Here is a 15154-nt window from a genome sequence, read left to right as displayed (position 1 = left end):
TATATATATATGTATGTATGCGGACACACACATACACAATCTCCATATATGTGTTTATATGCATGTATACACACATACATTAAAAAAAATTAAAAATCTGTTGATAAAATTTATAAAAAAGCATTAGAATCCAAGACTGAAAAAAAAGAGTCAAAAGCCTCTAGGGGGGCTTCTTCTTTTTTTTCTTTCTCCCTTTCTTTCTTGTGTTGTTTTTTTTTGTTGTTGTTGTTTGTTTGTTTGTTTTGGTTTTGTTTGATTGATTTTTGTTTTCCTTAAGGATGTGAACTGAATTCATTGATAAGTATAATAATATTTATAGTCAGAAACTGAACTCTGATCTGTGTTGGCCTCTTCTGTGTGCTGGGAGGTTGCATCTCGAGCCTTCTCTATTGCATTTAGGGGGAATCTTGATACCAGTCACCATTTTTATAAAACACGTCTGTCTCATCAGATCAAATCATCTTTCTGTGTGTTTTCTATATCACAGATATTGTCAGGAGACTGTCTCACCTGAGATGATTCAGTTGATTTTGTTACTAGATAATCGTAACATGCCGCCTTCTTGACATCTCTTGTGTCACTTGGTCAATGTAAAGTGACGGTAAATCAAAAGCAGTGTTACCTAAAGGCAGGAATTACATCCTGAGGTTTGAATTGGAGGTAATTCTGATTTGGGAAACTTTCATTACTTGAGAGCTAAGAAGAATAATGTTAAGAGAATGTGATACTTAGGATTTCTTTTCCTTGCTATTTCCTAATATTTGATTTAGGGACAGAATAGATGATGAATGCTTAAAAAAATAAATCATAATGTGAATTTTTCTTCCACAATCTGATGAACATTGTAGGTTAGGAAAAACAGTCTTAAGTCATGTATCTGAGCATTGCCTTCTGCTTTGTGTAGTGGACTTCACAGCATCCTGTATGGTGAAGGAAGTCTTTTTGGTCTTTATGTGAAAGAAAGATGAATGGAAGTTTTTTTGAGGGAAGGTTTTCTTCTGTTTGTGCACACCTATTAGTAGCAATAAATTACGCCACATTTACAAATCTGAACATTTTTTATAAGTTATGTTCTCATTGATTTCTACCTCTACACAACTTTGTATAAAAAGAGCTGCTTTCTGACGCCTGTGTTAGAAAAAGAGGGCATCTCTGATTTATTTCCATTCCTACTTGTAGTATCATGCAAACTTCCTATGGTGCTTTCCAATGTTGTATCTCTCCTTTCAGTTCCAGTGAAAGTAGCTTTTTTCTTTTGTTATTATTTATTTTAGGTGTATGAATGAGCATCTTTCCTGATCACTGAACTTCATCTGCTAGCTTCTTTAGTGAATTGTCTTGCAGATTGTCTCAATCTGATTTGTCTCTAAAATTATTCCATCGCACAGCATTCAGTCCAGTCGCTGACTAGTGGCTTGGTTTGATCGATGACTACCGTACATAGGCATAAGTTTCCAGTCCAGCTGAAAAGGACTTGACAGTGTAAAGTTACAGTATAAGAAAATAAATCTTCTAAAAAAGTAACTCGGCAGACATCTCAGTAGGACTTGGTTAGCTAAGGCTCTTTGTGCCAGAGCTGAAAACAGAACTTGCTTCCAAATTCCTTGGAAGGCCCGAGAAATTTTTTATCCAGAATATTATAAATTACTAAAGTAGCTGTAAGAGGTCTACTGCCACTTGAGCAGTGACAGCTTCATTAAGTTCTGTGCTGTTTGGTGCTGGCATGGTTTGATCAGCGTTTTAAAAAGCTGATGCTTTCATGAGAGTGCATCTGTCAAGAAGCCAGTACTTTTACAACACTCATCATGTTTGTAGCCACTTGCTGTATGGAATATTGTGTTGTAGGATGGGAAGAGAGAGAAGTATGACAAGGGAGAATTACGTGCTGGTAATTGTGTTTGTCGTTACCGTTCTACTTTTCCCATCCTACCCTTCTTCCAGCCATCTCTTACAAAATCTTTGTCTTCCCTACACATTTATGAATCTCTTCTGAGTCAGTTGCATTTTTTGGTCTGCGTTATAAGTGATTAGACCTGGCTATCTATACCTCCTGCGATTCAGCATGTTTGCCTGCTAGCTTCCTGATAGGTGGAACTGTAATTTTTGCTGTGTGGGATCTTGTCTTATAGGGTTTTTATAGAAGAAGAAGGTCTACAACTGCTATAATTACTGGTATGTAAGTTTCCTTTTTCTTTCATAAAAGGAAAAATAAGGATTTGATTGAGTCTCCTAATAGTTTAGGTAACCATGACTTCTTAAAGAAGAAAATATTTTGTAGAATGGAAAAATCATCCAATGGCCTGTGCTAAAGAGAAGTAATACATAATAACTAAATAATAATTAAAAAAAAAATCCAAAAAACAAAAAAAAAAACCCACAAAACACTGAAATGAAAAAAAAATCACTTTAAAACCAACTTTCCTGTTGCCATGCAAATACAGAGAATTTCATAAGTTTAGTTTAGGATTTCCCCCCCTATTTTTCTTTGGCAGCTGTTTTATAAAGATACTCTTAATTGCATAAAACAGAGATAAATAGTTCTTTCTTCTAATTGTCCTTTCTGACTTTTCAGTATCACTCTTGTATTCCATTTCTTTTAAACGGTTATGTGACAAAATTCACCTGTAAGAAACAGAAATTCTGGGTAGGATTGGATAAGAGGTTTATGAGCTTTCTGTAACCTGATTTTTTTCTTATTGTTTAATGGGAATAAACAGGTAATAAAATGCAGAGCATCATAGAACAGAAGAGCTAATTTGATATAAAATGATTCACTTTTAATCACACAGGAACAAAGGTATGTGTTTATGCTACAAATAAACTGTATAATTTCACTCCTTGTTATGTTTTTAAAGTCTTAGAATCATTCATGCAAAAAAAACTGGCAAAAGAGATGCTACAGGAGGTGGTGAAGTAGGAGAGGAGCCGCATTCTTTGGAAACGCCAACATCAGGCCGCAAACGGAGACGAAAGGGTGGGGATAGTGATTATGATGAAGATGACGACGATGACAGCGATGACCAGGCAGATGAGGATGATGAGGATGAAGAGGACAAAGAAGATAAAAAAGGAAAGAAAGCAGAAGTTTGTGAGGATGAGGTGGGAGATTTTAAATATTGAAATGGAACTAACTGGTAAATTGACACTTGCTCCCCTTCTGCTTCCCTGCAACATTAGGGTTCTCTGCACCACTTCCCCAAAATCTTAAAATAAGAGTGAAGGAAAAGTATCTTACATCCATTTCATTTCATTTTATTTTTTTTTTATAAATAATTTGTTTTCAAGAGTGTATTTTTCTTTTCTTTATGTTCCTTCTAGAATAGGAACAGCTCTTTTTGCTGCTCCTCTGGTTTTGTTGTAGTTACCTTGTATGAGTTTTAAGAAAATACTGTAGTGGTGTAGTATGGTATTCTTACAAAATAATACTTCAGAGTTTAAATTGGTAACATCTAGGAATCCAATCCCACATTTTTTACTCGTCTTTTACCCTGAAATTCAGTCTTACAGTCTGATACTTTGGAAGTCCTATAACTCCTCTAGAAAAAGTATGTGAAATATATGGAAATATATTATCCTCAGGATTTACCTTTCACATTTTAAGTCACATTTTCTGTTTCTACTTTTCTACTACAAAGTTAATAAGACATAGTATAGTTTTATCCTGAGATGGTTTTGGTAAGACAGTGTGTTTGGTAATTATAGGATGATGGAGACCAGACAGCAAGTGTTGAAGAACTAGAGAAGCAGATTGAAAAACTGACCAAGGTGAGAGATCATCTCGGTTGTGATTTGTATTTGACTATTGTGGTGGAATTTCAAGAGTTGAAATCACAAGCCATTGCCTTCAGTGCCCTCCTTTATTATAAATTTTAATCAGGATCAACTTTCGTTTAATGAAAGTATGGATGCTGCAGCTATCTATGACACCTGAATTTTAGTCCATAAGTATTTGTTGCATTAGCAGATTTCACACAGTCAGTGATCAGAAAGATGTTGATTATATCTTTCCACATCTCAAGTTGTTGTTCAGATTTAATGTATATACTTCTGTCTGTTGTTAAGTGCCTCGATTAAGTCTTGAAATTCTGGTCACTGGCAAACAGATGATTTTTTTTAAAAGACTTCTTAAAATTTGTTTGTTTTTCACCTATGAAATTATAACACCTTCCCTTTTTTAAAAACAGCAACAAAGCCAGTACAGGAAGAAGTTATTTGAAGCCTCACATTGTTTGCGTTCAATGATGTTTGGCCAAGATCGTTACAGGCGCCGGTACTGGATTCTGCCCCAGTGTGGTGGCATTTTTGTAGAAGGCATGGAAAGTGGCGAAGGTGAGCAGCATAGAATAAGTAGTAGTGAGGTCTCTTAGGCTTCATCTTCAACCTGAGGCTAAGCAGGTAACTCAGTAAGTCTTCCATTCATATGATGCTTTCTGATACCATTTTTCTTGTTGGAAGACATTTAGTTCTCTAACCCCCTTGCCCTTATTCTGTCTTTTTTTATCCTTACAAAAAAGGGTTCCTAGTCTTAGGCTGAAACATTAATAAAGGGTAGAAAGGAGATAGTTAAGAAGATGAGAAGATGACAGAAAACAGAAAAATGGTTTTTCTGTGCATTAAAAATATGTCTTCTCCACCTTGAATATTTCCAGAAACTGGCATTTGTTACCAACTTCTGACTGCTCTGTCTGATCACATCTGCCTGCTCTGCTGTGTGTAGGCAGTCTGTCATACTGGGTAGTTCTTCAAACAGTTTGAAACTGCCAAGAATGTTGGCAATTAAACTTCTCAGTCTTAGTTGGCAATGATTTTTTATCTAAAGGGATAAAATATTTAATGTTGTCCTTAAATATTTTGAAAATAATTGATTTCATAATAAGAACAATGGTACTTGTTTTAGTAGCTGGCTGTCAGTTTAATAAAATGGCCCTTTGCAATAATAAGCTTAAAGGCTCCGTTGTTGGGCTTTGTTTGACTACACTGATATTATTTTTCCTCCCGGTGTTAGAGAATCTGCATGTGCTTTTACATTTGCATTGTTGTGGAAAGTGGGAAGTAATTTTGTTTATATGAAATAAATTTAACATGGAAGGAGGCAAAAAAGAATTAGTTGTTGCTGAGATGATAAAAGTGATCTAAATTAGTTGGTCTGTTTTGTTTCATCTACGGTTTTTGTGTTTCTTCAGGTCTAGAAGAAATTGCAAAAGAAAAAGAGAAGTTAAAAAAAGTGGAAAGCGTACATGTTAAAGAAGAGGTTCTTGAGATCTCAGAAGAAAAAATAAGCTGTTTAAATACAACTCACTGTGAGCAAAAGGAAGATCTGAAAGAAAAGGACAACACTAATTTGTTTTTGCAAAAGCCTGGGTCATTTTCAAAACTAAGCAAACTGTTAGAGGTTGCGAAAATGCCACATGAGTCTGATGTCATGCCCCAAAAACCTAATGGTGGTGCAGCAAATGGATGCACTCCATCTTATCAAAATACCTCCCAAAACTCTCTGTGCAGTCTTCAACCCAGCGTATCACAAAGCAACAGCGAGAAGTCTGATTCTAATAATCTTTTCAGTCCTATTGCAAGCGGGACAGGAAAGTTTTATAGTTCTCCAGTAATTCCAAGTGATCAGTTGTTAAAGACTCTTACTGAGAAGAACAGGCAGTGGTTCAGCCTTTTGCCGAGAGTACCCTGTGATGACATGTCAGTTACCCATGCAGATGCACCAGCTACTGCAACTTCACTTACTCCTCAGTCACATCCACCATCAAAATCACCTTCACCTGTTCCATCACCTCTTCTGGGTTCAACCTCTGCACAGAGTCCAATGGGATTAAGTCCTTTTGCATTGCCACCACTGCAGGTAAATAATTGTTTTAAATAGCATTAATTTGCATCTGCTTGTTTGGCAGAATTTATTTTGAGCCAAATTGTTTCACAGACGTGGTATCATATCATTATGTTTTCATTTATTTTATTACTTCCTATTTCTAAACATTAATAGTAGTTCCACGTAAGAGATAATATTAGAATTTTTTATTTAAAAAAAAAAAATTAGATTAACCAATGTTTGATGTTTTGTATATTTATTTTAGTAATCAGATTTTGCTTTTAGGGGTTTGGCTATTGTATTAAATGGAAGACAAATTTCAGACATTTGACTGTTCCTTAAGCAATCACAGGTTCTAACAGGAATTACTACATTGTTGTTATATGACTTTTTCCTGAACAACTTGAAGTACTGAGCAAGTAAAGATATCCTTTATGTTTTGATTGCTGCTTGAAAATTAGCATTTGAATGATAAGTCTAGTTTCTTGGTAACACGGAACAGTACCAGTTTTGATAGTGTTAAAAATGTTTTCCCTGTAGCAGATGAAGCCTGGACTACCTGTCATGGGACTTCAGTTTTGTGGATGGCCTACAGGAGTTCTTACTTCAAATGTTCAATTTTCATCTCCTTTACCTACTATTGGATCAGGGTTGGGATTATCAGAAGGGAATGGTAACTCATTCTTGACATCTAGTGTTCCTACAAGTAAAAGTGAATCACCAGCACTGCAGACTGAGAAAATAGCTTCTGCCACCTGTACAGCAGTGGAAGTGGCCAAGCCAGCAGATCACTCAAACCCAAAACCTATACCAGAAGGTAAGGATGGGCAGTCAGGTGGGACTGTCTGGATAATTTCTAGTGCTGCTGTGCTGTTACAGTTTACTTTTTCTCATTCCCCTAGTGAATTTCTCTAATCTGACTGTAATAATGTGAAAAACACCTGATAAGTATTTATATGTTTGTCTTGCTTTAGAAATGCAGTATGGGTGGTGGAGGATTACTGATCCTGAGGACCTAAAATCTTTGCATAAAGTGCTGAATCTCAGGGGAATAAGAGAAAAGGCATTACAAAAACAAATACAGAAACACATGGACTATATCACTCTGGCCTGCATCAAAAATAAGGATGGTAGGTAATTGGTATTTATGTTACACATGATATTGGAGCATAATAGTGTGGAGATCTTTCCAGTATGTGCTTGGATACAGAGATGGTCATAGTAGCAAGATAAACACAGTAAAAAGTCTCATACTTGCCTTTTTACCAGCCTTATTCTGGTAAGTTAGTGTAGGAAAAACTTTCTTTAATATAAATTCTTTATTGGTTTTAGTGTTGATAACTTTTCAAGCATTTTCTGTCTCTGTAACAATATAGCTCAGATTTCCCTTCCCCTTGCCTTTATATTGCAAGCTTGAAATCCTACAGAATTTGGTGGTCATGTTGGATATCTTAAGAGCTGTACACTTCTGTAACAATTCTTCAGCATTTAATTGGACTGACAGGTAAAACAGCTTGAATTTTCTTAGAGAAGTTGTAATAATTTAACAAAATATGATTCTCAAATGCAGTTGCAATTATTGATATCAATGAAAACGAAGATAACCAGGTAACTCAAGATGTTGTGGAAAACTGGTCAGTAGAAGAGCAAGAAATGGAGGTGGACCTTGCTATTCTTCAGCAGGTGGAAGATCTAGAGAGGAGAGTTGCTTCAGCTAGTTTGCAAGTTAAGGTAAAACTAACATTTAGTAAAATTTCTCTTTTAAAATAATGTTGATGAAGTGGGAAGAATTTAAAGTAGATAGTAGCAGTCCTTTTGCTGTTGGTAAGTGCCTTCTCATTTGTCCGTAATTGTCAGCAAGTAAAACAAATCCACTGCAGCTCTATCATGGATATCTGTTCCAGATATTTCATTGCAGTTGTATCTTCAGCTAAAGATGATCAGAATGACAGCTCCTGAAGGGTTCTTTGACAGTGTGCAGAGTCACACACATTTTGTTTACCTTTCATGAATGCCCAGATTTTGTTTCATGTAGATGACTTAATTTTTGTGGGGTTTGCCACTTCTCTGCCTCATTTGGGTTGTGGGAGTAACTTTTCCATGGTGAGTAGTGATACCAAACTAAGTATGTTTGGTTCAAGTATGGATGTAGTATTCCAGGTGTAGTGTGTCCTACTAGCAGGTGCCATTTCTCTGTGACCAAATGAATACTGTCTGCTGGGGCAATGACACAGACCTATTCTGATGTTTTCACTGATAGGGTATTTCAAAGTAAGATAAGAATGCAGAATGTTGCAGAAAACTCACTTCAGAAAGTCTGGTAATGCTCATGTATTTTTGATTGATTGTTTTAGTTCTCTGGAGATTTTGGAAAAGGTCTCTACAGATGGATTACAAGTTACCAAGATGTACTGGAAACAGCACTTCAATTATTTATTCTGATTCTGTAGAACAGTTCCTCTATTCAAACACTAAGTTAAATAGCAACCAATAAATGCACAAACCTTTCTATTAACATAGGGCTGGCTGTGTCCTGAACCTGCATCAGAAAGAGAAGACTTGGTATATCATGAACATAAGTCAATTATTAGATTGCACAAGAAGCACGATGGAGATAGTGCTGGAGGCGGAGAAGGCAGTACCAGCTCTCTAGAGCGGAAGAGTGACAACCCTCTAGATATAGCTGTAACCAGACTTGCTGACTTGGAGCGGAACATAGAGCGAAGGTATCTGAAGAGCCCCTTAAGTACCACCATTCAGATCAAACTGGATAATGTGGGCACAGTTACTGTCCCTGCTCCTGCACCATCCATTAGTGGTGATGGTGACGGGTAGGTTTTTGAGATTAACTTGAAAAATTATTGTGCTTCTTTGCTAATTGGAGCCTATTTTCTATTGCTTGTTATCTATGTACTTTCTTGTATGTCTTGTGATCCATATGGATCATGTTATTCTGCATGGTGCTTCATAAAGATATTTTTTGTTATGTTTGTTGATGATGCAAAGTTACCTTACATTTAACTGGATGTGACTGAGCTTTGAGGCTTGTAGCCACAGTCTGTGCACTACATCAAATTTAGTTGCTTATACCTTATACTTATTGGCTGTGTATGTTTTGTCGTTGCTTGGCTTTCAGTGTGATAATGCTTGTTCCACGTTCAAATATCAGCAAATGTGGATGTGACCTACCTAATTTCTCTGTATTTCAATACAGAACTGAAGAGGATATTGCTCCAGGGCTAAGGGTATGGAGAAAGGCATTGTCAGAAGCACGAAGTGCTGCACAGGTGGCTCTGTGCATTCAGCAATTACAGAAATCAATAGCATGGGAGAAATCTATTATGAAAGTTGTAAGTGTTTTTTTATTAAGAAAAAATAGTTTAACTGAAATAGTTTTGCAGTATCCTGTTTTCACACTTTAGGCTTCAGGTATTACAAGAGAACATGTGTTTTATTACTGCCTATGAAACTTAATATTAACTGTACATCGTGCACAGATGAGTATAAATATACTGGAAATGATTGTTCCCTTCTTGAAAAAATTCAGTATCACAAAAATTTTAAGATGAAAAGCCCTTGTAATAGTTGGCTCTATGTAAGATAGTAATTACTCCTTATAATTAATATTTTGGTAAATAATAATTTATGACTTCATCTGATACTGTATTTAGTAGAGTATATCTTATCTGTGGTATAAGTTTTATGGTAATTCAGCACATTTTTGTTCCTATATGCCTTTAGATATCTCTTCATGTACTTTATAAATTCCATATTATTACTGAACTCTGAGGTAAAATGAAAATTTAAAAAAAAAAAAATTTACAGAGCAAATTGTTTGAAAGGGAACTGTAATTTAGGTATCGTTCCCTTGCTTCAAAGCTTACAAATCGAACTGAGTCCATTTTTCATGTGTTATAGTACTGCCAAATATGTCGAAAGGGAGATAATGAGGAACTGCTGCTGCTTTGTGATGGTTGCGATAAAGGCTGTCATACCTACTGCCACAGACCCAAGATTACTACCATACCAGATGGTGACTGGTTTTGTCCTGCCTGCATAGCAAAGGTAATGCTACAATCGTTATATTTCTAGAATGACAGATTAATGTTTTTCTGAGGTGTTTCTTTTGTTGCAGCTTTGGCTGGAAGTTGGAAATTTGAAGATATAAGAAATCTAAAGTATAATTCTGCCTGAACTTCAATATATATTGAATAGTGATTCCAAATTCTGTAAAACAGAGAAACAATTTTATGACAAGATAAAAACTGTGCTGTCCTAATTAATCTCAGCTTGGATTTTTTTCTTGTCTAAAATAAGGCTGTTGACCACCTGCCATTTTCTAGTTAATAGAGAATATTTCCTTATTTGGCCGTAGGCCTATTTCCTAATAGACCTTAGATACTAAAAAATGATTTGTTCTCATTGGTTGACATATTTTTATCTAGATGGCCAATAGTCAGCATCACTCTCTTTTTTCCTTTACAAACTGATAGACTTGGCTGTTTCTCTAACCTTGAACAAAATATATATATGTGTGATACTGAATGGCATTAACAGAGTACATTTATTTCCAAAACATTTTAGTGTGTTCAGTATTAAACAGAACTAACTCTATACATAGCATACACTTTCTGTGTTACAATTCAGATGACAATTTAATTGCAAACTGACCACATTTCTTGTCGCACTAGTTACAGTCAGATCTGAAATGCGTAGGAAGGTCATTTATAAAATTCATGGAATTAAGTAATTTCTAGTCATAGGTATAAGTGGGTCTTCTCAATAGCATTGTGGTTTGATGTTATGTTCTAATGATCTGAGTGATGTCTTCAAATGTTATGATGCTGTCAATAACCATAACTCCTTTTGTCTGCATTTTAAACGCGTTCTTTCTTAGTTTCTCCTCATTGTCTATAAATAATTTTCTATTTGATTAAATAATAATCCTTATTTCCTGGTTTTACAATTGTTGTGGTTTTGTACTCCAAGGTTTTATTGTATTTCTCTTGCATTTAGGCTATTTATTTCTTTCATATCTACCATTTTATTTACATCAGTTGATCCCTTCGCTGTCTTGACTTTTAGAAGCTCTTTTCTGCATCTTGCAAATAATAGAGCTGATTGAAAATGGATACAGAATTCCGGTTTTGGTTATATCAGTCTATTGAGAATGGACAAATAGAAGGGTTATTCCAGCAATAATGCCTCCTGATGTTGTGCCATGACATCAAAGGCAAATGTTGGTGTTGTGGTAGTAAAGGTTGACATTTGTTGGCAGTATTTTATAACACTTCATCACCATGCAGTAGATGGCCACAGGGGGGCTGTCTGACAAAATGGTGTCTGACATGGAAATGCGTATGAAGCAAAGATGTGGAATTGAATTCCTTCGTGCAGAAATAGTGGCGTTCAGTGATGTTTGCTGAATGTGGAGACCAAGTAGTGGGTGTCAGTACAGTGGGGCAGTGGGTGGTAGATTTCAGCAAGGGAAACAGCAGTCACCTTAGCTGGTGCATATTTTTATGAGCACAGCATGCAGGCTGTTGTTAATTGCTGGTGAAAATGTATAGCAAATGGTGGTGACTATGCTGAAAAATGGTGCTGTGTAGCTGTCAGTTTCCTCTATCAAATAAAAGGCATTACTTTCAGTGTGACCTATGTACTGAACCTAAAACTAGGCCATCCTGGTTTTCTGGGAGCCAGAAAGCCATACCAGCCTGAAAAATGGTGCTTTTACACTGACACAAGTTGGGAACTGAGACCCCTAGTCACAGGGATTTCTGCAGCCTTTCTCACCTTTGAGTGGCTAATTGCTGACATAGGTTTTTTTTTTGTTTTTTGGTGACTGATCTTCTCTGCTATCTATCAGTAGTGACAGATCTCTGTCATTTCTTGGTTATTGCTTATTCCTTTTTATTTTCATTTTTATTTTCAGGCAAGTGGTCAAACTCTAAAATTAAAAAAACTTCAAATCAAAGGAAAAAAAAGTAATGAACAAAAGAGAGGCAGGAAATTACCAGGAGATACAGAAGATGAAGACTCGGCGACTACTAGCACCTCATTAAAAAGAGGGAAAACAGACCCTAAGAAAAGGAAAATGGATGAAAGTGTTTCTGTAAGCCAGGGAAAGCAAGAAAATTTCACTGCTATAAAGAAACCTAAAAGAGATGACTCCAAGGACCTGGCTATGTGCAGGTATGATCTACCTTCTTGTAAACTGACTGATTCTAAACTTTGGTACATGCTGTAGAAGCAGGTAGTGCCTCATTGTGGGGAACAAGAACCCTGTTCGCTGTTATGCATCTCCACACGGGTTGTAGTGATTTGACTGTGGTTGGACAAAAAAAAAAGTGTGCTTGCAGGGAGTAATTGCCTTGTTTGGCACTGGAAGGTGCTTAATCACAGTGTGTGGTATGTGAAATGTACTGCTCTGTACCCTTCCAAGGGTAGGAAAAGCCCTGAAAGCTGTGGAATTGGTGTGTAGTTGTTGCATTACCAAGGAGATGGTAATAGGAGAGCATTACCTTCTGTAGTGTCATTGTGGTTTTTGGAAAGCTAGTATCAGTAACTGTTTTACTAGTTTGCAAATCATTTATGATGAAATATTTGTGCAACTTCAGTATTTTAAACCTCATCTTGCTTAAGTATCTTTGGACAGAACTAGGTGCTACTCTGAATAGCCAGTTTTCTGTCTTTATTGAACCTGTTTTCTGCCTTACAGAGGGCACAGATTGTCTAAGAGCTTTCCTTTTGAAGGGTGGATAGGTTCACAGTGTGTGATGCATTTATGGAACAGCAAACAACTCTTCTGATTAAGCAAAGTTTAAAATTACTTATTTAAATCCTTATTTTATTCAGCATGATTCTCTCAGAATTGGAAACTCATGAAGATGCTTGGCCTTTCTTACTTCCTGTAAACTTGAAACTTGTTCCTGGTTATAAGAAAGTTATTAAGAAGCCAATGGACTTTTCCACCATTAGAGACAAGCTAACCAGTGGACAGTAAGTAAACTTATTGTAAATTCTACTTACCCTGAGATTTCAGTGCTCCACACGTACTTATTGGTAGACTTGAGAATTGTACTGCATTTCTTTTTAACAGTTCATTTGCTACTGGAACACTATTTCTGGATAAAAAAAAGAATGGGAAAAAAAAAAAAGACAACATAATGGGATTAATCCAGGCAGCCCTTTACAAAGTTGATTGTTCCTTTTCTGGGTAATTGCAGCTGTACTGAGTACTTCCTTTGAAAGTATTTTAACTAGAAAAATGTTGAAGGGAAAAGGGAAGCTAGTTTAAACAATAAATTAAACATCACACCACAGTTCAGGCTTGAAATTCTAAATTTTTTTTTCTAGGAAAGTAACAAAAACAGTAATGAAAAGAACTTGCTTGTGCTAAGGCTATTTTCCTGCAAATATTAAAATTAGATAAATTGAATTTGTTCACTTGAGATTCATTGTGCATTCTGTAACTGGCTGTAAATGCACTGACGTTAGGAGAGCTCTTTGTTGCGTGCTTTTTCTCCTTTGATTTTAACTGTTCCAGAAATCATTCGCCTTTTTCTTTTTGCAGGTACCCTAATGTTGAAGCATTCTCGCTAGATGTCAGGCTTGTTTTTGACAACTGTGAAACCTTTAATGAAGATGATTCTGACATAGGCAGGGCTGGCCACAACATGAGGAAATACTTTGAAAAAAGATGGACAGAGATTTTCAAATTGAGCTGAAGTTGCCAGAACTCATTTTTCCCCTTAAATGAGGACTGATGAGACCAGCAATGTGAACGTGAAAGTGCAAGGCTCCTGCGTAACTCATGACTGTTCTTCCTTAGAAGTATCACAAAGAAGTGATAATAGTTCTAAAGGCTTCACTCCTACAGCAACCATGACCCCTTGGTTCTTGGTTTGTATGTTTTAACAAACTAATTTAGGTAGAACAGGGAAGCACACCCAAAGAATTTCAAAGAAAGGGGTGTTTTAGTGCAATAGCAATTTAAAATATATCAAATCGCACTGAATATTCAACCACCAGAGCTCTACTCGGGAAAATGGTTCTTTTTCCCTTCCAATAAATATCTATTTTTCATTTTTTTACTTTGTAGTTTATTTTTTAGTGAATGTATTTAATTTTATGAATTATTTATGATTATACAGCATCCAGAATCTTCGTTTTCTGTGAAAAGGAAGAACTAGAAAATTGCTTTAAATCTTGAAAATACAACAAGGAATGTTTTAAAATGTAAAACAAAGCCAAGTAAAACTGTTTACACTGATGTGCTGTGAAAGCACTAAAAATAAACTTTACTGTAGAGTTACAAGTACATTTATATATATGTTGCTGCATCACTTGTGTAGTTAAATTGTATTTCAAGACAGTGAAGAAAAATTGAGACATGTACATACTGTTCATTATTGTTTATATTAAGTCTTGTTTTAAATATGTATGATGTGTACATATTGTTTGCAGATATTATTGTTTATGCCTTAGGAGGACCCGTAGCATTTTATTTTAGTCTTAAGGTAATTATAGCTGTATGGCTTGTACAGTAATTATCCTCTACCAACACTGTGGAGTCTCCTTAATCTTGGTAGTGCCTGCCTTTAAAAACAGGGTGTAGGGGATATATTAGTTTTCCATTTTTCTATTTTGTTACATGATTTCAAGCCACCGCAGCCTCAATTTCAATAATCATTTGTATCCACCCGGAATAAAATGGTGACAATTTCCTAGCACACACAGTATTTTTTCATAGAGACATTTTCCTCCATTTGCCTTGCCACAGAAATAACAAAAACAAAAAAACAACAAAAACAAACAAAAAAAAGACATTTGTAACCACTGTGTTTTATCTACTGTGTGTTGTGGTGGCCTGTTGGGGCAGATAGAGGGGGAGGTTTGGGGGGGGGGGTTATTTTTACTTCATGATTTTTTTGTACTAATGTAAGAGTACTTGAAGCTTTATTTAAAGGAAATGTTGGAAAGGTAGCATTCTTTTTCTTTTTTCTTCTTCTTTTTGGTTGTTTCTTTTTTTTGTTTGTTTGTTTGTTGTGGGGTTTTTTGTTTTTTTGGATTTATTTTTTTTTAGGAGTGTTATTTTTCACTAGTATGTGTGGCACGGATACAATAAAAGATTGTTTTGCAAACCAGATTTTCTCAGGAATTTTAATACTTGAGCCCTTGTGTGTACAGGAATATTTCCAATAATATGTTTTGAGTCTGGCAGTTAAGTTCTTACTACGTATCTAATTCTCCTGGCCTTTTTAGTGGTAGCTCTAAGCAATTGCCAAGCAGGCAGAGGAGCACGTCTGCCACCTTCTTGAATGTGTGTGGATA

At 35.8% G+C, this 15154-nt stretch overlaps 1 protein-coding gene across 23 annotated transcripts in view; it reads left to right on the top strand.

The window, feature by feature from the left end:
* Window positions 1-14967, top strand: part of BAZ2B (bromodomain adjacent to zinc finger domain 2B) — a 90315-nt gene extending 75348 nt beyond the window's left edge. For 17 of the 23 annotated variants that reach the window (XM_015869320.2, XM_015869318.2, XM_015869315.2 and 14 more), the window contains 13 exons: window positions 2856-3099; window positions 3703-3765; window positions 4185-4329; window positions 5184-5851; window positions 6359-6635; window positions 6793-6948; window positions 7389-7549; window positions 8339-8649; window positions 9033-9168; window positions 9737-9883; window positions 11754-12013; window positions 12677-12820; window positions 13395-14967. In XM_015869320.2, the coding sequence (XP_015724806.1) occupies window positions 2856-3099; window positions 3703-3765; window positions 4185-4329; window positions 5184-5851; window positions 6359-6635; window positions 6793-6948; window positions 7389-7549; window positions 8339-8649; window positions 9033-9168; window positions 9737-9883; window positions 11754-12013; window positions 12677-12820; window positions 13395-13548 (2866 nt within the window). In that variant the 3' untranslated portion in view covers window positions 13549-14967. The remainder of the gene's footprint in view (window positions 1-2855; window positions 3100-3702; window positions 3766-4184; window positions 4330-5183; window positions 5852-6358; window positions 6636-6792; window positions 6949-7388; window positions 7550-8338; window positions 8650-9032; window positions 9169-9736; window positions 9884-11753; window positions 12014-12676; window positions 12821-13394) is intronic. The other 6 variants (XM_015869325.2, XM_015869328.2, XM_032445700.1 and 3 more) reach the window with 3 other exon arrangements.
* The last annotated feature ends 187 nt before the right edge of the window (window positions 14968-15154 follow it).

Source organism: Coturnix japonica, chromosome 7, assembly GCF_001577835.2.
Source record: "Coturnix japonica isolate 7356 chromosome 7, Coturnix japonica 2.1, whole genome shotgun sequence".
Taxonomy (NCBI): Eukaryota; Metazoa; Chordata; class Aves; order Galliformes; family Phasianidae; genus Coturnix; species Coturnix japonica.
The sequence above is the reverse complement of the archived record's forward strand: the minus strand, read 5'-3'. Positions and strand labels throughout refer to the sequence as shown.